At 39.8% G+C, this 23551-nt stretch overlaps 2 protein-coding genes across 2 annotated transcripts in view; both read left to right on the top strand.

The window, feature by feature from the left end:
- The window catches only part of fa2h (fatty acid 2-hydroxylase), a 29332-nt gene extending 20795 nt beyond the window's left edge, over window positions 1–8537 (top strand). The window contains exons 2-7 of the mRNA XM_033968159.2: window positions 2723–2839; window positions 6311–6453; window positions 6661–6761; window positions 7489–7661; window positions 7732–7984; window positions 8171–8537. Of these exons, the coding sequence (XP_033824050.1) occupies window positions 2723–2839; window positions 6311–6453; window positions 6661–6761; window positions 7489–7661; window positions 7732–7984; window positions 8171–8238 (855 nt within the window). The 3' untranslated portion in view covers window positions 8239–8537. The remainder of the gene's footprint in view (window positions 1–2722; window positions 2840–6310; window positions 6454–6660; window positions 6762–7488; window positions 7662–7731; window positions 7985–8170) is intronic.
- Window positions 8538–15707: 7170 nt separating this feature from the next.
- Window positions 15708–23325, top strand: ano10b (anoctamin 10b). Its single transcript, XM_033967764.2, has 15 exons — window positions 15708–15987; window positions 16461–16705; window positions 17213–17386; window positions 17519–17656; window positions 18097–18213; window positions 18294–18410; window positions 18615–18950; window positions 19240–19422; window positions 19495–19550; window positions 19631–19705; window positions 20823–20987; window positions 21302–21493; window positions 21582–21719; window positions 22440–22556; window positions 22635–23325. Exons 2-15 carry the CDS (start codon window positions 16468–16470, stop codon window positions 22644–22646), a joined length of 2058 nt encoding a protein of 685 aa, XP_033823655.1. The 5' UTR covers window positions 15708–15987; window positions 16461–16467; the 3' UTR covers window positions 22647–23325.
- Window positions 23326–23551: the final 226 nt, after the last annotated feature.

Raw genomic sequence — 23551 nt, 5'->3', positions numbered from 1 at the left:
CAGCTGCCCTTTAGGCGTTTTTTGGATTTGGCTCTGGATGTGGCGATGCGCACGTGGTTTATGTGCCTATAGGGATATATCTGCAATGAGCATAGTGTAAAGGATAATTAAAAATGTTGTATTGACCTATTAATGCCCAAACCATATTCCCCATGTGCCATTTTTAGTACTTTGGCATGATCAAGTATGATTTTTCATGAAAATTGTCAAAAAAAAGCTGATGAAAAAGTGAGTTTTATAGTTGGCCTTAACTGTGACTGGTGGGATAATACCTTGTATTGTGAATTAAAGGTGACATAAGAGATTTTTTTAAAATCAATTTAATATATATATTTAAAAAAAAACCTCACTGTTTTAACTTTAGTCATTGAAATAGTGAACATATTTCATTTTTAATGACATTTTAACATTAAGAAAGTATTGTTTTCAGTTTGACAGTTTTTCAATTCATATAATACAGCGCAATTATTAAAGTGAGAAAACTGCTGTTCTCACTTAAGAGGCAGATGTTCTGCAGACTTGTACATACAGCAATGACAGGTGTTTGGATATTCTTGAGACTTGAACTGTAGCAGCTAGAAGACCTTGGATGTTCTTCAGACTTACCCCAATAGTAGCTAAAGGACCCTGGACGTTCTGATTTCTTTCTATAGGTTCTAGAGGACTTTAGTTCCTCAAACTTCTCCCAGTAGCAGGTAGAGGATCTTGGATGTTCCTCAAACTTGTTTCTATGGCAGCTAGAGAACCCTGGATATTCCTCAGACATGTCCCAATAGCAGACTGAGGACCTTGAGTGATCCTCAGACCTAGTTCTATAGGTGCTAGAGGACCTTTGATGTTCTTCAGGCTTGTCCCAATAGAAGCTAGAGAACCTAGGATTCTAGAGGGGACTTTGAATGTTCCTCAGACTCTCTCATGCAGCTACATGTTCTTGGGTTTTCTTCAGACATGCCCCTATAACTGGTGACTTTATTTTTTCATTAACTGAGGGTAATGAAGAAGGGGTGGGACTAGTAGTGAAGATGATATGTCCTATACCATGGTACAATGCTCTATCCCACCGGTCACACTTGTGACCACCAACATGTTTCCCATCCTACTCTCACACCAAAACACAGTGGAGTAATTGCAAATGCATTTATCATTACTAGAGACCCTAAAGGTGATGTGTACCAAAACTCATTGTCCTGGATTAAATTTAGAATACTTTACTACTCTTTTAAGTGAGAGAATTCTGGATGTCATCTTCTCATCAAGGTATATTTTTCACATAACCATCTCTGGTCATATGACAAGTTACAGTAAACATGTGATATTGTACACATTTCATCCTGATCCTTTATTCTTCTCTTACGCAGTAAATAATTTAAAGGTTCAAAAGTACACTTTTTTCCACAATTGTGACCAGTGTTGGAATGGGTTAAGTGGTGAAATAGGTGTAGAAAGTGGTTCAAATAGGTATAGATAAGTCAAAGTTTTCATATTGTGTAGGCCTATGAATGTGTGCACAGAGCAGAAACAACACTAATATCTCATTTAGATATTAGAATTGGGGTAGGAATAAGAGGTGCAGTTACTAATAATAAATCATGTGCAACATGCCCACAAAGAGCACATGCAATTTTCCAGTTTGCACTCTGTCTTAGTAAATATGCCCCTTAGCGTAACAATGAAGGGAATCATTACACCATTATATATTGTTGTTTGTGTAGGTGTGAAACTGAGCGATTGTGAAGAGGCCGAAAACAGGTTAAAACTGACTTCTGTAACCACAACAATCACACCAGCAGTTTTTAAAAATTTCCATTTGAAACACACTGCATTTCTACCGGCCACAAGTCCCACATCTTTTGGCTGAAAATTGTCTTCAAATAAATTTACTTTTGCTCATTACAAAAGGCAGGTATGGTCGGATGAATCCCGTGCAATTGTGAGAGTACAAAGTTCAATGGGAAAAGAAATGATGGACTATATGAGTCATTTTGTACACTGAAGTCATTCTATTGTTTGTCATATGAAATGATCACAGCCTTTTGATCTACGAGTATTGATCTTTTAGGTTCCTATTGTTATTTTAATATTAATCGGCTTGAACAATTGAGGAATACGAAAGGTCTGTCATATTTATATTAATGTGGTTCTCTTGTACTATTGCAAGATAAACCCTAAAATACTCCACACTGTGCCCATAAAGACACATTGTTAGGCTCTTCTTGGTTAATTTATAGGGCCTTTACATTTTATTGTTTTTTTGTTGGCTAGTTATTTATCAGAGTTTTTTTTTTCATGGGTACCTCAGTATGTAGTTTTCTTCCTCTTAAATAAAATGTAAAAAGAAGTCAAATAAAAAAAAGTTAGTCTTGGTCGACTAAAGACATTCCCTGTGCATGAATTAGTAAGTAAATTGCATATTTGTAAGTTAAAAACCTGAATAAACTCACAATTAATTTCCAAATCTTCTGTTAACTCATTCCATGCCTTCTCCTATCAGTTGTTTGTCTAAATAAATCTCTGTGTAATCCTTCAGTCATCCAGGTCTGATTCATAGTGACATGTCTAAATAAATCCTTCATTATCCCAATAAAATAATTTGGCGAATAATAAAGATATTGATACACTAAATGACAAAAGGCCTACAGTCTTAGAAAGTAAAAACAATACAATTATAATAAATAAGCATTTTATATTTTCAACCATTCTATTTGTCTTTTTTTTGTCCTAGACTTTGAGGGAACGAAGGAACGGCCACAGTCACACAGAGAAAAACTCCAGTCAGAAGCTGAGCAGTGAGGAAGAGGACTCCATGTACAACCGCTGCAGCCCCGTGGACCCGGACAAGGTGAGAGACACAGACAGAGGCCGTGTGTGTGTGTATGCACCAAACGGGGCCTTGGTTTGCAGGTTATTCACCCCAGGCTTTTCCAAAAACAGCCCCCGAGCTAGAAGACAGCTAAACTTTCCCACACCGCTGCTTGCAGATAAACCAATGTGTGGGTTTAACTTTTGTAATACAAAAACTTTATAGTATCATTACTTTAAAATTATATGCAAGTGAAAGTGAAGACTACTCAAGTATCCAGCCATAGCATCTGATTTATAATATTTTAAAGAATAGTCCATAAAAAAATTTAATTATATCTGAAGGGGAAAATTATTTAATATTGTAAACAAGCTTTTGCCACTTATAGACTTACTCACAATGGGAAGAGTAACCAAAACCCTGCTCAAGCAAAAGTACTTATATATTACTTAAGTACAACTAAAAGTATGGTGTTGTGAAGTGTTGAGAAGTGCAATTCATAAATTTACCAAAAGTTACTCAAGTTAATGTCACAGTAGTACTACCCACATCTGTAATTAGATCAGCTTCAATGTTTTAGTTTATATTCTCCTGCCCCTCACATAAGCACTAATTTGGCTGATAATTAGTTAGAAAAAACACTTTACATTGAAGTTCATTGAGTTCACAATAAAAGCAGTAATGATGGCAGGCTCACTCATAGCCACATCTGCCCTGGGACAGCCACTGCCCCTAAACTGTGGCAGTCACACTATCCATCATCCAAATGAGTTAACATAAAGAAATACCTCATTTCTGTAACCACCACCATCAATACAATTTGACAGCCTCGCTCTGATTATCATTTTGAGTATTAAAGGATATACGTATGTTATAGTTTAATACTAAACTACCAAAGAAAATGCCTGTTATGTCTTCTTTAATCTAGATGTTGACTGTTCAGAATCCAGAGAAACTGATGGTGGATAAGCTCAGCTGATATGCAACACACACTTTGATTATTTTCCCCAAATGATATAATTTGAATTTACAAAAAATCATCCACAACCTCGTTTTCTCCAGACTGGATAAGAAGCAATGTAGTCACATTTTATGCAGTACCTTCTTCACAAAGTGTTCAAATAAAGATGTATGCATGCTATGTGTTCACTAACTTTGCTTTAAATAAAATGGGTGACAATAAGATCTAAATCATTTCATATTAGTAACAGATTTGGCAGTAAACTGGGCCATTGTGCCACAGTGACAGGAAACATGTTAAAACTGACTTTACTATGCACACTTACCATCAGACTGCATTTCCACAGACCACAAGTCCCACAAACATAGTGGTCTTTGCATGTGATCCTTCTCAGGTGAATCACGTGCTATTGTAGATTCATATACAACATGTGAGTGTAAAGTTCAGGTGGAATAGATATGCGCTGGTGGACAATGTCAGTCATTTAGCACACTACTTTTAGGCAGCTTGTTGGCCCAAACAAAATATCATCCTCTGCTGGAGATTTTAAAAAGTGCAAATATGGGCCAGGCAGTATCAGTCTATATCTACTTCCTACTACTACTTACTTACAATATTTCCCTAACACTTTGTACTCATGAGCGTTCACAAACAATAGAAATACTTATCAAGCCTTCAATGTTTGTGAATAGTTCTGTCATTAACTGAACAAAACAGCATTGACTTGGACACTGCCCATGTCATTTCATAGTTTGACAGGCATACTAGTCCTACAAAGCACAATGTGATGATGGAAACGACCAGTCTGTCTGGTTGCTTCTGTGTTGCCCGGTATCAGATCATTCAGTGAAATGCATTGCTTAGTACTTGTTGGCATAGATCCTAACACAAACCCATTTCCTATTGAATTGTCATATAATCTGCACCGATAGAAAGATTGAGTCTGTGTAAACTGATATTTAGTTTTTTAGTATATGTCGCAGACATCTTTTTTGGCAACATTTTGTAACAGAAAAATGGTATTATAAAAATCTCAATAATTCTTGTTTTGTAGCAACCACAAACTTCTGTTCTAACAGGACAGGCAGGAGTCCAGACTAAAAACCCACCTCTTCTCCCTCGCATTTGGTTCTAGCTAGACAGGATATCTTGCTGTTGTATTTTTTTTTTTAATTGCCTATGTGTCATATTTTATGTATTTCTGTTTTTGTTTGTTGTTGTTTAGGTGAAGCACTTTGGGCAGCTTAAGTTGTATTTTAAATGTGCTATATACATAAAATTGATTTGTATGTTGCTATAGTCACTCTCCATCTTTCTCTCCATCTTGTTAGCACTGTGTGGGGGGGCAGGTATTTACCACATTGTGAGGATTCTAATATATTCACACTCAATTCATAGGAACCTGCCTTTCTTATGGGGACAAATGCAGGTCCCCATGCCATACATTTAATTTATTATCTTCATTATTAGATCAACAACTTGATTTAAACTTAAGATATGGGTTAAATAGGTTAAGGAAAACAGGGTAAATCAATGTTATATTCCCAAGAAATATAGGCAACCAACATTTGTGTGTAGAGGCCGCCTCTCAGGAATGTGAGGCATGGTCCTGTCCAACAATGAAGCTCGTTCATTTAGCCTCTGCTCCCTCTTGATTATTAATAGAGCTTTCATACAGCCATGTTATTGTCCACTGAATCTGCACCATCATGAAAAGTTTTGTTGTGATTATTTGGTCTGCCATCATCTGCTTTAGACATTCAGACATTGGTGTTGCAAGTGTTGCAATGCAAGTTTCATAATACAATTCTCCACTGTGACTTGATCACAAGTTAGAATGTCACATGTTAAAATCAAGTGACAGACTCCCTTGCTAGGCATGATATACAGGAGTTATAAGTCAAAATAGTTTGTCAGTGTTGTTTGTCAGTGTTGTATTGTTGTCAGTTTGACTAATAAATGATAAATAAAAGCCAACCAATGCTTTACTTCCAGGGCCATTGGGCTGTAAATCCAGGGCTGTCAGTATCATGCAGTATAAGTTTTTATGACACTTAAACGAGTTAAATGTCACACAGAGTAACCTATTACACAAAGAGTTTGTCTTTCTATTGAATGTGGCCTGGAACACTATATTAATACTTGTGGTTTATATGGAAATGATAAACAAATAAGGAGCCATCATACATTGGCCTAATAAATATGTGTTAGTTAAATACACCAGCCTATGGCTGATATTTAAACTTGAACTGACAATAAATAAACAGATGACAGAGCACTAGTGAAGTTGAATAGAAGAAAAGGAAGAAACATTCAAATGTTTTGTCCAGAGTTCAGAATAGTTTTTTTCCCCCTTTTGCTATGGTTCATACCTGGACTACTGAGAGATTGCACAGACAGTGAAGGTGAAGTTAACAGGTGAAAGTGGCTCTTTCATGTTTATGCTCTCACGCTATTATAGCTTTGCTGCCCTCTGCTGGACATTTTGCTTTGTTATATGGATTGCTTTAGTATCTCACAATCTTTGGCTCTTGTTTGCATTTGTTTAGGATCTGGTTGACTGGAGGAAGCCTTTGGCGTGGCAGGTGGGACATCTGAGAGAGAAATATGATGCATGGGTTCATCAGCCTGTTGACAGACCAATCAGACTGTTTGGAAACCCCTTTCTGGAAGCTAGCACCAAAACCTCCTGGTGAGACAACAGCCTCATATTAACTGAGAAATAGAGATATGGATCTTTGTGATGGTTGATGGTAGTACAAAGTTCAGACGTGAGTGAAGAGGTTGGCTATAACTGGTTCAAAGTCATGTGCACAGTGTATTTTCATGCTCACCTTTTAGGTGAGCATGAAAATGCTTCTAAAAGCTACATGTAAATATGTGTTTGTCTTCTCTGCAGGTACTGGGTTCCCATTGTGTGGATGCCTATTGTTATTTATCTAAGTTGGCGTTGCTACACAACGTTAGCAAAAGGCATGAGCAGGATAGAAGTGACTTCAGGTGAGAACCACACAAATTCCCACCGGGTCATTTATTTTCTGCTCCTCTCTCATTGGCCTCATTTGCCTATGTTCACTGTGGCCCTGTGTAACACAAAGCACCTGTCTCAGCCTATGCACCCAGGCTTTCTGTGGTGTATGTCCTGATATATTGTGCTGTCAAGTTGTCTTTTTAAATTGATGTCTATGGAAAATGTGTATTCTTTTTCTATTTAAAATATACACATTATATAACAATTTGTCAAATGTGTACTAAAGAATAGTGCCTCAATTATGTTACATTATTTAAACTTTATATTAGTATGTAATTAGGTAGCCACAATTATGAAGAAATGTGGGACCACAAAAAATGTACCTTAATCTTAATTTTAATAAAGCATGAATTGATATGGACACTTAATTCACAATGAATAAATAGTTTATTAAGAATTATTCAGGTTTTGTAATTTCTTTATTAAGGGGTTATGGTAGTTTCAGGTTCAGGTGATTTATTGGTGCCTGTAGATAGATTTGTTTTGCAGCATTAAAACAGGATGACGTTCTGACAAAAAACTCTTCACCAATACAGTGATAACAGACGCAGGGTCCCACTTTTCTTTGTCAGTACTTTATAAAGTTGTTTTAATTTAGTTATTATGTAGTTATTAAAAAGTATCACAGAATTGTTTAGTAAAAAATTATGAACAACATAAAAACCCTGTCTAACTCTGCTGTCCACTTCCCCTCAGACTTGTCCATCCCAGTCCATAAATCCCTGTTCCCTGCCCTCTTCATGTTGGGTTGGTTCCTCTGGTCCTTTATTGAGTACTGCATCCACCGCTTTGTCTTTCACATGAAACCCCCAGCCCATAACTACTACCTCATCACCATACATTTCCTTCTGCATGGCCAGCACCATAAGGTACACTCTGTTACATATGTAACATATGTAACTATGATTTGTTCTAAAACAGGTTTTGTCTCTTGTGCAGTCTCCCTTCGATGGCTCCAGGCTGGTCTTTCCCCCAGGACTGGCCTCGTTTGTGGTGGGACTCTTTTACCTGATGCTGACGAGCGTGCTTCCAGATATCATAGCGATGTCTGTGTTCGTAGGAGGGCTTTGTGGCTACGTTGTATATGATATGATCCACTACTATCTCCACTATGGCTCACCAAAGAAAGGCTCATATTTATATAGCCTCAAGGCTTATCATGTCAAACACCATTTTGAGCATCAAAGATCAGGTAAGCATCCTGGCTCATGGCCTCCATATTGCTGATTCACATGTGCCTCTTAAGTGTAATTACTATTAGATTGATTACTCTATTCTTTTTTGGCAATGTCTATTTTCTATTTTCACAAATTATGTAAATGCTAATTGATACAGCAGCACTGTAATTTATATTTAGCATTTCTTTTCTTTCTATTAGGTTTTGGAATCACCACCACATTTTGGGACCACCCCTTTAAGACGCTCATCCCAGATGAGAAGTTCTAGCCCACAGAAGGCTCCACTGAAGAGCCTTAGGACTTATCAGACCCCTTTTTAGAAAACAGCCACTCGCTGCACCATCCTGAGCATCTCCTTATTTGCAGCAACAGCCTCAGAAACAACCGACAGGGAGACCCCCAGACCTCTGTAACTGCTCATCTGTACATAATGCCTTCAATCCAGCCAACAAGTTCTTGTGCTCTGTCATGTGCTGTGTCAACTAATCAAGTTACTTCCTGATCCTGCAGCCAACTAGATGTTCATAATTGGGAAAGTGTCAAAGAAAGAAACCATAATAATAATAATAATAATAATAATAATAATAACAATAACAATAACAATAACAATAACAATAACAATAATAATAATAATAATAATAACAATAATAATAATAATAATAATAACACAAAACTATGGATGTACACGCATCTCCCTCAAAATTCTGCCCTGATTTTAGACAAGGAAAAATAAGTGATTGGTGGTGGATGAATGTGTGAGAGGGATAAGATACAAGTGGTAGAGGATAGAGAATGTTCAGCATCTAGAAAAAAGAAATGAGACCCAATACTGTGTCATCTGATCAGGTGAACCAACTCAGGAAACACAACTGTATGACCTATTTACCCCTGTTCAATAGCTGTCTTCTCTGATTAAGCTTTCTATGCTGCTGCTACACAGTTATGAACAGGACACATGCAGCCTTTGATATTTGACTAACTTATTAATTAAAAACAAACAATACTATTATACTATAAAATGTCCTTTTGTGTATAACAGAGCTTAAACCACTTGTTGATTTATTTTTGAAAATCTGTTGTAACACTTATATAGTTAACAAAAATGTAAAAATATTTGTATCATGTGCTGTACAGGAGACTGTCATTGAGATTTGCTTCAGCTTTATGTTGTCAGAGGGGCCAGTGTTTTGTGAAAGGTGGGGTGGAAACTACAATACATCCACTGGTGTATTGTTCGGGTTCATGATGATGAGGTATGAGGCCATTGTATCAGAGCTCCTGCTTAGGGCATCTCAAGGCCAACATTACAGCCAAGTGACCAGCCTTTGACAACCAAACTTTATATTTTGGTTAAAGTGAAAGCATTTATTGTGAAAATTTTGATAAATGCGTGAAGTGAAGGCCCTTAGAGATGACAGCAGTATGACGATTGTTGAACCTTCTGACTGAAAAGCAGGAGTCTTCTAATGCAACTGGCTGATCCTCAAAAACCCTGATAACTAAAGCAGAACAACACTTTATACATAAATAGATAGCACAACTAGAAAAATAGAAAACCTTTATAAAATTATATTTTTTCTAACAATAACAAATAAATTGTACATAATATACTATGTGAAAAATAGATTTGTGTCATGATGTCTTTTCTGCTCTTTCTCACTGGGGCAAAAACAACATCTGTGTCGCTGTGACAAAACACTGTAACAAAACTTGTTCAGGCTTCTTACACATGTAGCCACAAATCGTGTCATAGTCTGTTTATGGAAACATATCAGTAACAACAGGTGTCAAATGAATTTGAGACATGAAGAACCAGCTTTATAGATTAAAAAAGCACTGTCACATAAAACCAGTTATACATTTTCTAGTTATAATGCACATATTCATTGTAATAGCTGCATAGCAAAGTGAAAGGATTCCAGAGGGTGGAATAAAATGCAAACCAGTTCATACAAACGAATAAATATTACTAAATATTAAATTATATATATATATGTTTATATATATATTATTTATATGAATATAGATTTACAGTGAACTTGAATTCTGACCTTTCTCTTTGATAAATGATGCAACAACAATAATACTGTCTAAATTTGTTTACTATAATAATATCTATAACTTTTATTTTTGAATTTGACTGTTCTATGCAAATGCCATGTATTTGTAAATAAATGTCTAGTGTATATTTCTTGGGTTGTCTTTTGTATTTTATATCAGCAGTAAACTTTTACATTTTTGGAGCCACATATTCACAGTATTTTGGAACTAGCTTAACAAATCATTGCCATTTTGGTTTTAACAAACAATAGTAATGTTAATATTGGTATACATTTATTCACCTGGGCACATTGATATAAGAGGCATGATGGGTGAAGTGCATTGCTCAAGGCAACAATGTAAATGTAAACATAAGGTAAATAGTAATTAGTTCTTAATGTTTTGCCTGGTAAATAAAGCCAAAATAAATGCAACAATGAGAGCAGAAGTTGAATCACAGACTTTCAGGCTGGAGGTGGTGACTTTCAGGACGTTAACATGTTTCTCTAGTGACACAGTGCAGGGTAAATCCTCCTTTTACTCTGTCAAAAGACAAGACATTTTCAGAGATGATAGGTGTGATCTTGGAAATCTGGATTAAGGCTATATATATAATATACAGGGGGCGGGTGCAGAGAGATCCGGGCGGCAGTCGAAGGTGGGGACCTCGACGACCGGATCTCCGGACATGGAAACTAGCTCTGGGGACGTGGAATGTCACCTCGCTGGGGGGGAAGGAGCCTGAGCTTGTGCGGGAGGTTGAGCGTTACCGGCTAGATATAGTCGGCCTCACCTCCACGCACAGCTTGGGCTCTGGAACTCAACTTCTTGAGAGGGGTTGAACTCTCCATTTCTCTGGCGTTGCCCGCGGGGAGCGGCGGCGAGCTGGTGTGGGCTTGCTTATTGCCCCACAGCTCAGCCGCTGCATGTTGGGGTTCACTCCGGTGAACGAGAGGGTCGCGTCCCTGCGCCTTCGGGTCGGGGACAGGTCTCTCACTGTTGTGTCGGCCTACGGGCCAAACAGCAGTGCAGAGTACCCGGCCTTCTTGGAGTCCCTGGGAGGGGTACTAGACAGTGCACCAACCGGGGACTCCGTTGTTCTCCTGGGGGACTTCAACGCCCATGTGGGTAATGACAGTGACACTTGGAGGGGCGTGATTGGGAGGAACGGCCTCCCCGATCTGAACCCGAGCGGTGTTTGTTATTGGACTTCTGTGCTAGTCACAGCTTGTCCATAACAAACACCATGTTCGAGCACAAGGGTGTCCATCGGTGCACGTGGCACCAGGACACTCTAGGTCGGAGGTCGATGATCGACTTTGTTATTGTGTCATCTGACCTCCGACCGCGTGTCTTGGACACTCGGGTGAAGAGAGGGGCTGAGCTGTCAACTGATCACCACCTGGTGGTGAGTTGGATCCGCTGGCGGAGGAGGAAGCCGGACAGACCTGGCAGGCCCAAGCGCATTGTGAGGGTCTGCTGGGAACATCTGGCGGAGCCCTCTGTCAGGGGGGTCTTCAACTCCCACCTCTGGGAGAGCTTCTCCCTGATCTCCCCGAGTGGGCCATGTTCTCCACCTCTATTGTCGATGCGGCTGCTTGTAGCTGCGGTCGTAAGGTCTGTGGTGCTTGTCGTGGCGGCAATCCCCGAACCCGGTGGTGGACACCGGAAGTAAGGGATGCCGTCAAGCTGAAGAAGGAGTCCTATTGAGCCTTGTTGGCTCGTGGGACTCCTGAGACAGCTGATGAGTACCAGCGGGCCAAGCGTGCCGCGGCTCGGGCGGTCACAGAGGCAAAAACTCGGGGTTGGGAGGAGTTTGGGGAGGCCATGGAGGAGGACTATCGGACGGCCTCAAAGAGATTCTGGCAAACCGTCCGACGCCTCAGGAGGGGGAAGCAGTGCTTCACCAACACTGTTTACAGTGCGGGTGGAGAGCTGCTGACCTCGACTGGGGATGTTGTTGGGCGGTGGAAGGAATACTTTGAGGATCTCCTCAATCCCACTGTCACGTCTTCCGAGGAGGAAGCAGAAACTGGGGACCCAGAGGTGGACTCGTCCATCACCCTGGCTGAAGTCACTGAGGTGGTTGGCAAGCTCCTCGGTGGCAAGGCTCCGGGGGTGGACGAGATCCGTCCTGAGTACCTCAAGTCTCTGGATGTTGTGGGGCTGTCTTGGCTGACACGTCTCTGCAACATCGCGTGGCGGTCGGGGACAGTACCTGTGGAATGGCAGACCGGGGTGGTGGTCCCTCTGTATAAGAAGGGGGACCGGAGGGTGTGTTCCAATTACAGGGGAATCACACTCCTCAGCCTTCCCGGTAAGGTCTATTCCAGGGTACTGGAGAGGAGAATCCGACCGATAGTCGAACCTCGGATTCAGGAGGAGCAGTGTGGTTTTCGTCCTGGTCGTGGAACACTGGACCAGCTCTATACTCTCCATCGGGTCCTCGAGGGCTCATGGGAGTATGCCCAACCAGTCCACATGTGTTTTGTGGATCTGGAGAAGGCATTCGACCGTGTCCCTCGTGGTGTCCTTTGGGGGGTGCTCTGGGAGTATGGGGTCCGGGGCTCTTTGCTAAGGGCTGTCCGGTCCCTGTATGACCGGAGCAGGAGCTGTGTTTGCATTGCCGGCAGTAAGTCAGACCTGTTCCCGGTGCATGTTGGACTCCGCCAGGGCTGCCCTTTGTCACCGGTTCTGTTCATTATATTTATGGACAGAATTTCTAGGCGCAGCCAGGGGCCGGAGGGGGCCTGGTTTGGGAACCACAGGATTTCATCTCTGCTGTTTGCAGATGATGTTGTCCTGATGGCTTCATCAAGCCAGGACCTGCAGCAGGCACTGGGGCGGTTTGCAGCCGAGTGTGAAGCGGCTGGGATGAGAATCAGCTCCTCCAAATCCGAGGCCATGGTTCTTGACCGGAAAAAGGTGGTTTGCTCTCTCCGGGTGGGTGGTGAGTCTCTGCCCCAAGTGGAGGAGTTCAAGTATCTCGGGGTCTTGTTCACGAGTGAGGGAAGGATGGAGCGGGAGATTGACAGGCGGATCGGTGCAGCGTCTGCAGTGATGCGGTCGCTGTATCGGTCCGTTGTGGTAAAGAAGGAGCTGAACTGGAAGGCGAAGCTCTCGATTCTATCTACGTTCCTACCCTCACCTATGGTCATGAGCTCTGGGTAATGACCGAAAGGACAAGATCGCGGATACAAGCGGCTGAAGCGGCTCTACTCCGAGCTCGGTCACACGGGAGGAGCTCGGAGTAGAGCCGCTGCTCCTACACGTTGAGAGGAACCAGCTGAGGTGGCTCGGGCATCTGCTCAGGATGCCTCCTGGACGCCTCCCTAGGGAGGTGTTCTGGGCATGTCCCACCGGGAGGAGGCCCCGGGGAAGACCCAGGACACGCTGGAGGGACTATGTCTCTCGGCTGGCCTGGGAACGCCTTGGGGTCCCACCGGAGGAGCTGGAGGACGTGTCCAGGGTGAGGGAAGTCTGGGAGTCCCTGCTTAGACTGCTGCCCCCCCTGGATAAGCGGAAGAAAATGGATGGATGGATGGATAATATTACAGCCTGTATCTTTTTTAAATGTTAATTTTTACTCGTGTATTTGTGAAGGTGTAAAGTCAAATCAATCACTGTCAAATTCTAACAATTAACTAATTCAGTAAGTGTTTATTATTATTCACTGGATGCCGAGTTATATTTTGAGTTTCTAATTAGAGCTGCTGCAAAAATATCCCATAACTAGGCTAAATATTGCAATAAGGGTCTCCATTTGCTCGGAGATCCTTATTTTGCTCCAATTAAGATGTCGTAGGATGGCCCGTTTCCGCCATGGAAAAAAATAAATAAATAAAAGCCCCACAGGAAGTCTAAATTATGAATTTTCAAGTCCTAATTATGAGTTTTAATCTCCTAATTATGAGTTTTAAACTCATAATTAGGAGTTTTAAGTTGTGACCAAACTAGCACTCTGCTCAGACCGCGGAAGAGGAGGCTCCCAGACCCAGACCAGAGCTCATGAGAGGTCAGACCAGAGGTCAGACCAGAGGTCAGACCAGAGGTCAGACCAGAGGTCAGACCAGAGGTCAGACCAGAGCTCAGACCAGAGCTCAGACCAGAGCTCAGACCCACTGACTTGTTCAAGACGCCAGAAACTTTACTGGAGCTTAATTTATTCATTTATAAAAGTATGTAGGTGATAAATACGACGGAGTATGAGGGACACTTAAATAAAAAAAAAAAATATATATATATATATATATATATATATATATATATATATATATATATATATATATATATATATATATATATATATATATATATATATATATATATATTCCGGCGCTACGAGAAAAAAGTCGTAATTTTACGAGAAAAAAGTGTATTTTTATGAGAGTATAGGCTGCTGTGCGTTGCGCGTTATGGAGAATTTGGAGCATTTTGTTCAGATAAACTTTCAACTGGGGTTTATGCACAATGAAATACTGTGTCTTTTAGCCCACCATCACCACACTATCATTAGTATAAGTACTTTGAAGGGACACTGCCAGGATTTGAGTTTGTTTAGTTGGAGGAAGCATACAGATTTGGAAGAAATTGCTATATCTGAACAAAATGCTCCAAATTCTTCATAACGCACTGGTCACTCATTCACGCACAGCACCCTATATTCTCATAAAAATACGACTTTATTCTCGTAATATTACGACTTTTTCTGGCTTCGACTTTAATGTCGAAATGCTACGACTTTTTTGTCGTAGCGCCCGCATATTTTTTTTATTTTTATTTAAGTGACCCTTATGCTCTGTCGTAGATAAACACAACAGTCCTCCTGTCTCTTTTTTTAAATTTATTTATTTATTTGAAGGACAGTGTGCAGATGCATTAAAAAGATGGCTGCACCAGATTTAGCAAAATGCTAATTTCCATCTGTAGTCCTTTAGTCTTCTGCTCTGTAAACTCACTTGCAATGTGCGCACTGGCTACAAGCTCAATTAACACTTTAAAACTCCTAATTATGAGTTTAAAAATCGTGATCAGTAGATTAAAACTCCTAATTACAAGTTTTAAACTTGTTTTTTTTTTCCATGGCGGAAACGGGCTTCCATAATAAAAAGGAATATTGTAGTTCTAATTTTTCTTGGTAAGTCCATAAGTTTTTTGCGGTGTAAATGATTTAATGTACTAAATTAAGGCCACAGCCTATTAGAAACAATTAGAAGAACAATGTATTTTAAGACTTTAAAATACTTGAGCCCCCTGCACAATATAATTTGCGTTTTGAAAGTCCCTACACCTTTACCACTCTCTTTCTGGTAAAGGTGTTTAAATAGCTTTCATCAACCCATCTGTAATGCTGCATTGTTTAATTTTATTTATTTATTTTAGTATTTTATTCTATTTTTAAAAAAAAATATATATATATATATATATATTTATTTATTTTGCCTCGGCCATACATTGATTTTATATTATACAAGGAGAAATACCAACATACCAAGGTGTCAAACTGTGTAAAAAAAAAAGTGTAAAATACTGTAGAATGCATAGCTGTACCTGTGAGCCTTGAGGCTTAGGCTTCACTGTAAATCAGTGCCATCTTTGCTGTCCTACAGGGTTGAGTGTGTGTTTGGTTACTGTACAGCCTGGGCAGCAGAGACGGGTGGAGCAGTAGGACCCTGGGCTGCAGTGAGTCTCTGTGCAGCTGAGAGCGGGATGGAGGGAGGAGTGTTGAAGTAAACCAAACAAGCCTCCACACCCTGCAGTCTGGGGAAGTTTCTCCGCATTCCTGCCACACACAGCCCCATACGGTTCACCCTAGCTGCACTAACAAAAACCATAGAGTGACAGTTGAGAAGGCTGTTCTCTGAGTCCTTTATGGCTGAAGTGAGCCGGCTTTGGGGGTGCTGTATTAGGACCTTGGAGGGGCTGTGGGCCTGCAGCAGGAGCAGAGACCAGGATCTCATCATCAACACTCTGCCAGGTGCTGTTCCAAATCTCTCACTCTTTCTCTGCATGTGTTTTGTCTCTATTACAACCAGCAAGAAGAAACAAGCACTGCGGTGGTTCAAACTCAAATGTTCCATAAGGTTTGTGTGGTGTGTTACAGAGTTGTAATGTAAAGCTATAACACAGGAAGTTATGAGTTACTGTCACTTTAACCACTGTTTCCTTAGCTACACTATCACACATTAAACCCGCATTGCTAGCTCACTTGTATTTAACAGTTAAATCAGCCAGCCCTATCATGCAAATCAAGTAACCGTATTAATCAGTCCAGATATGTATATTACTTGGGTACATGGCTAAGGCACCGGAGGTTTTCACTCTACCAAGCTGTCAAATAGTCCCTTAATTTCTTTACAGACTGGGCCCTTTTCTTTGTTTTTATTAAGTATCATTTTGCTTCATTGCTTTTTAACAAGCCTGTAGTTACATAGTCTACTATCTTCACAGTCTTACCATGAGTACAGCAGGAGTGCTTGAAGATGCAGGCAGTAGCAGAGACCCTCCCTCGCCAATGGCCTCTGCTAAACTGCTCACAGCATCAGCCTCAGGACCAGGATGGACCAAAGTGTCCTGTCCCTGCTGCATGTCACACCGGGTCGACCCACTGGTGCTGGTCAAACTGGGTAAAAAGGTTCGGCCCGAGACCAAGAGGTGGCTTCTCAAGCTCATAGGAACTCTACAGAAAGATGGAGGTGAGTGAGGGCATCACCGAGGAGACACTGAAGATAGCAAACAACCATAGCCTTAGAAATATTTATCACCGAAAGAATGGGTGAGCAGGAATGTTTACAGTAACTGTATTTGTAAACTATTATAACTGTATTATTCAAATGAAACTCACCTATCCCCATAACTCACTTTACAAAAGTGTACCGTAGTTATTAAAATCCAGTGTTTGTGGTAAGCTTCAATAACAGCACAGTTGGAGTTGGACATTGCTTTTCAATAAAAGCAAATTTCCAGTTGTCGGGACCTTTTTTAAAGTTTGCACTTGAATTTAGAAAATGTTAGAGTAACCTTATCTTCCTCAGGCGATTTTCTGACAAGAAGCAGCTTCATCCAAGTAATGTCACTAGCTTAGTTCTGTGCTGAGTTTTCTGTTCTTTTTTCTTTTACTTTGTCTATTTTACTGTTATAATGTTTGTTTATAATTTAGCGTTCAATTCTTAACACCGTATCTTTCCACCCCTTTGCCTCAGGTGCAGGTTTATTGGCCCACCCTGGTGAAGACGCCAGTGGGGACATCATGGTGCTCTCAGCCACCCGCTGCACCCTGCTCCAGGCCACTGAGGAGTTGGGACTGTGTAGAGTGTACAAAAATGGTGATATGGAGGCATTTTCATATGAGGACAGAGACAACTTTAAAGACTCAGGTGTGTCACAGTTGCTTTGAATGTAATCTCTTATTCACTTTGCATAGGCTACTAACAAGCAGACATCCTGGTAAAACATACCGGTAATCAATCAAGTATTTTGTCTAATCAATTAATATATTCAACCTTTAGACAGCATGGAGGTGTTCCTGACCCTGGCAGAGCGACAGTACATAGTAAAGTATGAGTTGGATGGAATGCGAGCTCAGAGGGCCATAAAAATCCCAGGTCTGGATGACAGCTACATGCTACAACCAAGAGACAACATATGTAAGACAAACACAAACAATATATCACAATATATAACAATATATTTAGCCAATTTTTTTACTCTTTTTGCAAGCCAACAGAAATGTGCCAAAGCAGGCCTAAAGTTGTAGCTGATTTAGCATAAATTCAAAACATTAATTTCATAAACTATTTCAGCTGTTGGTTAATAATGATTATGAAAATAATTCTTATTTTCATATTATCAAAATGCTCTTTTTTCTGCACAATTTTGTGTCATTTATTTTTTATTAGAAACTGGATTGCTTCTTGGATCAATATGCTTTCCTATTGTCCTTGGTAGTTGTCCTTTTGATGATAAAATAGCTTTCCACAGCATTGTGTGTGCTATAGTGTGTGTAATTGGAGACTGGCTGAGTGCAGTTATAATTGCTTTATGATCCTGTCTTTGTCCATAACGTTGTCATGTTGCTTTGTTTCAGGGCAGAAGCTAACTTCGGCTGGTGTTGTTGTGGACACTGTTGCCCTTCACGACCAGGAGCAGCTGAAAGCCCTGAGCCAGGCCTGGTATGCGGGTAACCAGCTGGCTCAGCCTCTCGGTGAGACACAGCTATTCATATTAGAGAATGAGTCAGTGCTTTTCCACAGACCGCTTATAATCCCATTGCACCATTTACAGATTCAGTCAATTCTTACTTTGGGAGTTCTTTGGCATTCTACTTCAGCTTCCTTGATTTCTACACATGGTCTCTGCTGCCCCCCGCTGTCCTAGGCCTGTCCATTACATACTTCTCAGGTTTGTCAATATATCTTTAAATTTGTGAAAACTTTAATTGGAAAAACACAAACTGCATTGAATTACATGGTATCAAAAAAGACCAAGCGACTACAAACTTCAACCAACTTCATATTGTACTATTTTATTTTTTTATTTGTGGGGCAGTTTTAGTTTTGACTGCTGATGAAAGTGTATTGTCATAATGTCAGTATTTTCTCCCAGGTGAAGTACAGAAGGAGGTGGTGGAGTCAGTCTCGGGGTCACAGGTCATTGTTGATGATCACTCAGGCCCTGGCTTCAGTGGTCACATGATCCAAGCAGTCTTCAGCATGCTGTGGTCCACTGTGGTGATGGAGCTGTGGAAGCGGCGCAGTGCATCTCTGTCATACCGCTGGGGCACACTGCACCTCGCTGAGCGTTTTGCCGAACCCCGGCCAGGTTACCATGGTAACCTGGGGGTCAACCCTGTCACTGGTCGAGTGGAGCCCCTGTTTCCTGAATGGCAGAGGGATCTTCGTATGGCTCTAGTGTCAGTGCCTGTAGTCGGGTTGTTTCTAGGTACTTTTAACTTGATCCCTGTTTTACATAAAGTTAAATATTAGGTTATAAGTCACATCACATCTCGATAAATACTGGGCCTATCCACATGAAACATAAACTGCCAAAACATCAATGCCTTTGCTGTCAGTATAGATAGCTAAAAGTAAAAAAAGTCTTTTCACAGTAACTTCTGAAAATGCCATTATGTTATCATATTAAAAGTTGTTCAAAAGATAAGTCATTTTAACAACTTTTACCAATCACCATAAGATTAATCTGGAAAGTTTGTGCATTTGTGTGTGTGCAGGGCTGGTGGTGCTGGGCATGATGGTGTTTTATTGGGGAGAGGCTCAGGTGAAGAGGATCCACGCAGACTACGACTCACTGTGGTCTCAGACGTTCCTTTACCTACCCTCTGTCCTTCACATCCTGTACACCAATGTACTGGCCACTGTGTATAAGACTGTGGCAGAGGCTTTAACTGACTATGGTGACTGAAATGAGCACTGCAAACCACTGAATCTTCTCATTCAATTTAACTTTAAACTCTTTATTTCTTTAGAGAACCACAGGGAAGAATCAGCCTTTGACAATCACCTCACTGGAAAAGTCTTAGTGGTTGGTTTCACAGTTTGGACTGTTTCTTTGAAGCCTCATTTGTTCATACAACAATTGTTTTGACATATCTTCCTCTACAGTTCACCTTCTTCAACTACTTTGCTGTGCTCTTCCATATTGCCTTCTTCAAACAAGATGTGCCTTTGCTACGAAAGGTAACACTGTCACACTTTCAACTACTTTATTACCTCCAAATACATTCTTAGTAATAATAAAAAATACTACAAGATAATTATGGCAAAAATCATAATCTCTATTATTTGACTCGTTTTGCTTGAAATCACAATAATTGATTTCTTCTATACTGTGAAAATTAACCTGTAGAGTAGAAAGTATCCTTTTGTTTCAGAATGATACATTATTAGGACTGTTACCGTCACGATTAACAATTTTAAAATAAATACATCTTTTTACTGAAAAAGTCCTCAAAATGCTTGAACAGGAAGCAGGTCCAAACAGGTCCAAATATATATGTTTTTGTAATTTTACGTGAAACTTTTGTTTTAAATGTGCGTGTAGATCAGAAAAACGGTTTTGCTCCAGGTTTTAAAGGAAAAAATTAGCCCACATCATTCTGAAGAAAAGTGAATTAATTATATTTTATTAACTACAACATATTTGTAATTGAATAGAATAATAATTTGAATTATTAATGAAAAATGTTAGAATCATTACACAGCTTTACTATAAGAACAAGAACATCAATATTAATCTGACTTGGGAGCTTTAAACCATGCTATAATGTTGTTTCCTCATCAAAAATCTATCTGGAGTTGTGTTTTGTTTCATTCACACATGTTTAACACACAAGCCTTGCATATTTAGGCTGTGTTCTTTTCTCAAACTGAAAACACTCAGTTCCACCTTGTGATGTCATGTGGTAATACAGGAAATGCTTCACTGTGTTTTTAAACTCCATACAACTTCACTAGAATCATTTGGATAATTTCGGCCCTAGAATTTCCAATCTCTTCTGAACAAAAGGTAAAAGGCAGCTGTTAACATGACAACTATCACTAAATGACATCACAAGCTGAAACAGTGCATTTTGAGCTCTGGAGATGTAGACAGACTAATAATAAAGTGTCACTCAGCTGTGTGAATAAAACAAAACACAACTCCAGGTATGTTTTTTGATGAGGTAACAACATTAAAACATGGCTTAAAGCTCACAAGTCAGTTTTGTGTAATGTACGACTTTTAAGTATGTTTTGAACCTTTAAATATGTTTTGAATCTTTAAGTTTGTTTTGTTGTTTTGTGTTTAATGTAGCGTTTAGCCTCGCTGTTGATTGTGACCCAGCTGATAAACCAGGTGACAGAGGTGGTGATCCCATACCTGGTGGACCGGTTTATCAGTGCCCCCAACAGAGCCGAGAGTGAAGATGATCCTCAAGAAGATAAATTCAGGAACCAAGGAACTCTACCTGTATTCCCGGTTAGTTTGTGCATTGCATATTTGGTTTCGTTTACAGACATCAGAATATCAGAAATTCTTTTGTTGTTTTCATGTCAAATATCATATAACATGCATGAGTAAATTATCTGCCTCCTAGATTTCAACACTATGTATCTTGAACTGACAGCTTATTATAGATGTTTATTCTGACACCTCCTTTAAGGCTTTGGCCTATTAAAAAAAACAACATGGTACACTTTTTACAGTCTTAATAAAACCTGAAGATAGACTTACATCATAATTAAGTATTGTATGTTTGTTCAGTGCTTTCACTATCATTCTGGATGTTGCAGGGTCTGTTTGCAGAATACATTGAGCTCCTCGTGCAGTTTGGGTATTTAAGTCTTTTTTCCTGCGTGTTCCCACTGACCGCTGTACTGTTGCTAATCAATAACCTCACAGAGATACGATCGGACGCTTATAAAATTTGCAAACTCTTCCGCAAGCCTTTCGCTGCTCCGGTGGCCAACATGGGCGTGTGGCAGGTCAGTCAAACAATGTTAAGTACTATGGAAAGCAACAGCCTCACACTACCATTTAGTTATAAACAGACGCATTTTTGTGTGTTTGCAGATTGCATTTGAGGTGCTGAGTTTTGTGTCCGTTGTGTCAAATTGCTGGCTCCTGGTGCTGTCGCCACAGATTCAGGCTCAGTGCCTAGAGGGCGAACTGACCTGTACAAAAATCCTGATGTTGGCTGTGGGAATAGAGGTACAGGACATTAACACTAACTGATAAAAAGTGATGTTTGTGTATTCCCACTTTTACAACTCCAACATATGTCAACATATGCAGATGATTGTGATTAAGAAGAATTTAGAGGAATTTTATTTGTTGGCCAGTCAATTTAGGCTAGCTCACTCCCTTACCCTTGCATGTTACCAGTTGACTCTCGTGGGACATTCTGAATGCCTTTGCCTATTGTGCAAAGATATGTGGTTGGGGAACTGGCAAAACCAAATAGCCCCAAGTTAAAGTGAATGGCCATCTGTCTGTTAATAGCTTTTTGACACTGTTCATTGTCCAGAGAGTCTCTTTTTTTTATTTAACCAGAGAATTCCATTGAGATGAAAAAAACAAAACAAAACTCTTTTACAAGGAGTCCTGGCCCAGTAGAAAGTACAAAACACATAATTACAACATTCACACAACAACAGTAAAATAAAATGAAGAAGCACAGAAGAAGTATGAAAAATAAGGGAACATTTCTGGTGTAATCTCCAGTAATTCCAGTCTGGATTCACATATATTTGCAGATATGCTTCAGTAAATTTACAGTGCCCCAAAGAGCCTGAGAGAGAATTCAGTCCACCATGAAACATAATTGACATGATAAATGAGCTGAGGGCACAATAAAATAGACCTGAATCTGCATAAAACTGTGTATAAATGTATTATATATTGACTCAACTCCTGTTTTTCTCTTTGCAGCATGTTCTGATTCTTGTAAAAACAGTGCTGGCTATAGTGATCCCGGATGAACCAGGCTGGATCACCAAAAAGAGGCTTCATATAGAGTTTAAATCAATGCAGGCCCTCCGGCAGCAGGTTTGCACTTAACTATTTATGACTACTTAATTTACTGTTTGTGTTTTCTCTCTTATGCCTCTGGTTTTGTCATTGCAGAAGGTGTTTTAAAGATGGTGATTCTTGTATCATCCACAGTGTTGCAAACCACTGTGCCTTCAGATACTCAAAGTGTATGTGTCTTTGCTTCAGCAGTGTTCAGGTGTGTACACACCAGGGCTTGCCAACCACCCGCTTGAAAAAGTAATGTATGTGAATTTACTGTATTGTATCTAATGCACCACAGCTGATAAAAGCTGGTTAGGCTTGAAGACAGACACTAAAATGTTTGAAATGCACCTTTTAGCAAATATTTAGCAGATTGTATTTATAGACTTTTACCAAAGTTGACTAGTGAAAAAAACATCGAAAGTAAATATGTAGAGATTGAGTTGAATAATATAACTGCCATCTTGTGGCAAGATAAAGGGTTGTCAATTTGCAGAGTCGTACTTTGCCTTAAAATTGTTTGTATATAGTTACAGTAGTGTGTGTGCAATACCTAATTTAGTCAAAATTGATTTTTGTGACGACAGCTGAGGGTCTAACCTTTCTGTTGATTTATATGTTTGGTCTTTTAATGGTTTTATTGAATTTTTTTAAACTGTATTTTATTATGTTCAATTTATTGAGAGATGGTTCCAGTAAAACATAATGTAATAACAGTATTGGAGAAGCCAAACAAAAACCACACAGTTACAGTGTGTCTATATTTTACATTATTTTATTACATAAATGTTAGTAAGATAAACAGAGTGTCTCTCAGGAATGGCAGCTTTACCTCTTTGTGCAGCAATATAACAAATGTTACAGCCATTGAAAAATAGTAAATGATCTTACAGTGTGAGAATTCAGCTTACATGTGCTTTATTCCTGTCAGCAGGAGGCACCACATATATCATAGTTTAAAACTCTAGCCTCATAATGAAATAGACTCCTTTCATTTTAGTCATAAATCACTAGCTTCCACATAAGGC

This window comes from Periophthalmus magnuspinnatus, chromosome 6 (genome assembly GCF_009829125.3).
Source record: "Periophthalmus magnuspinnatus isolate fPerMag1 chromosome 6, fPerMag1.2.pri, whole genome shotgun sequence".
Classification (NCBI taxonomy): domain Eukaryota; kingdom Metazoa; phylum Chordata; class Actinopteri; order Gobiiformes; family Gobiidae; genus Periophthalmus; species Periophthalmus magnuspinnatus.
The sequence above is the reverse complement of the archived record's forward strand: the minus strand, read 5'-3'. Positions and strand labels throughout refer to the sequence as shown.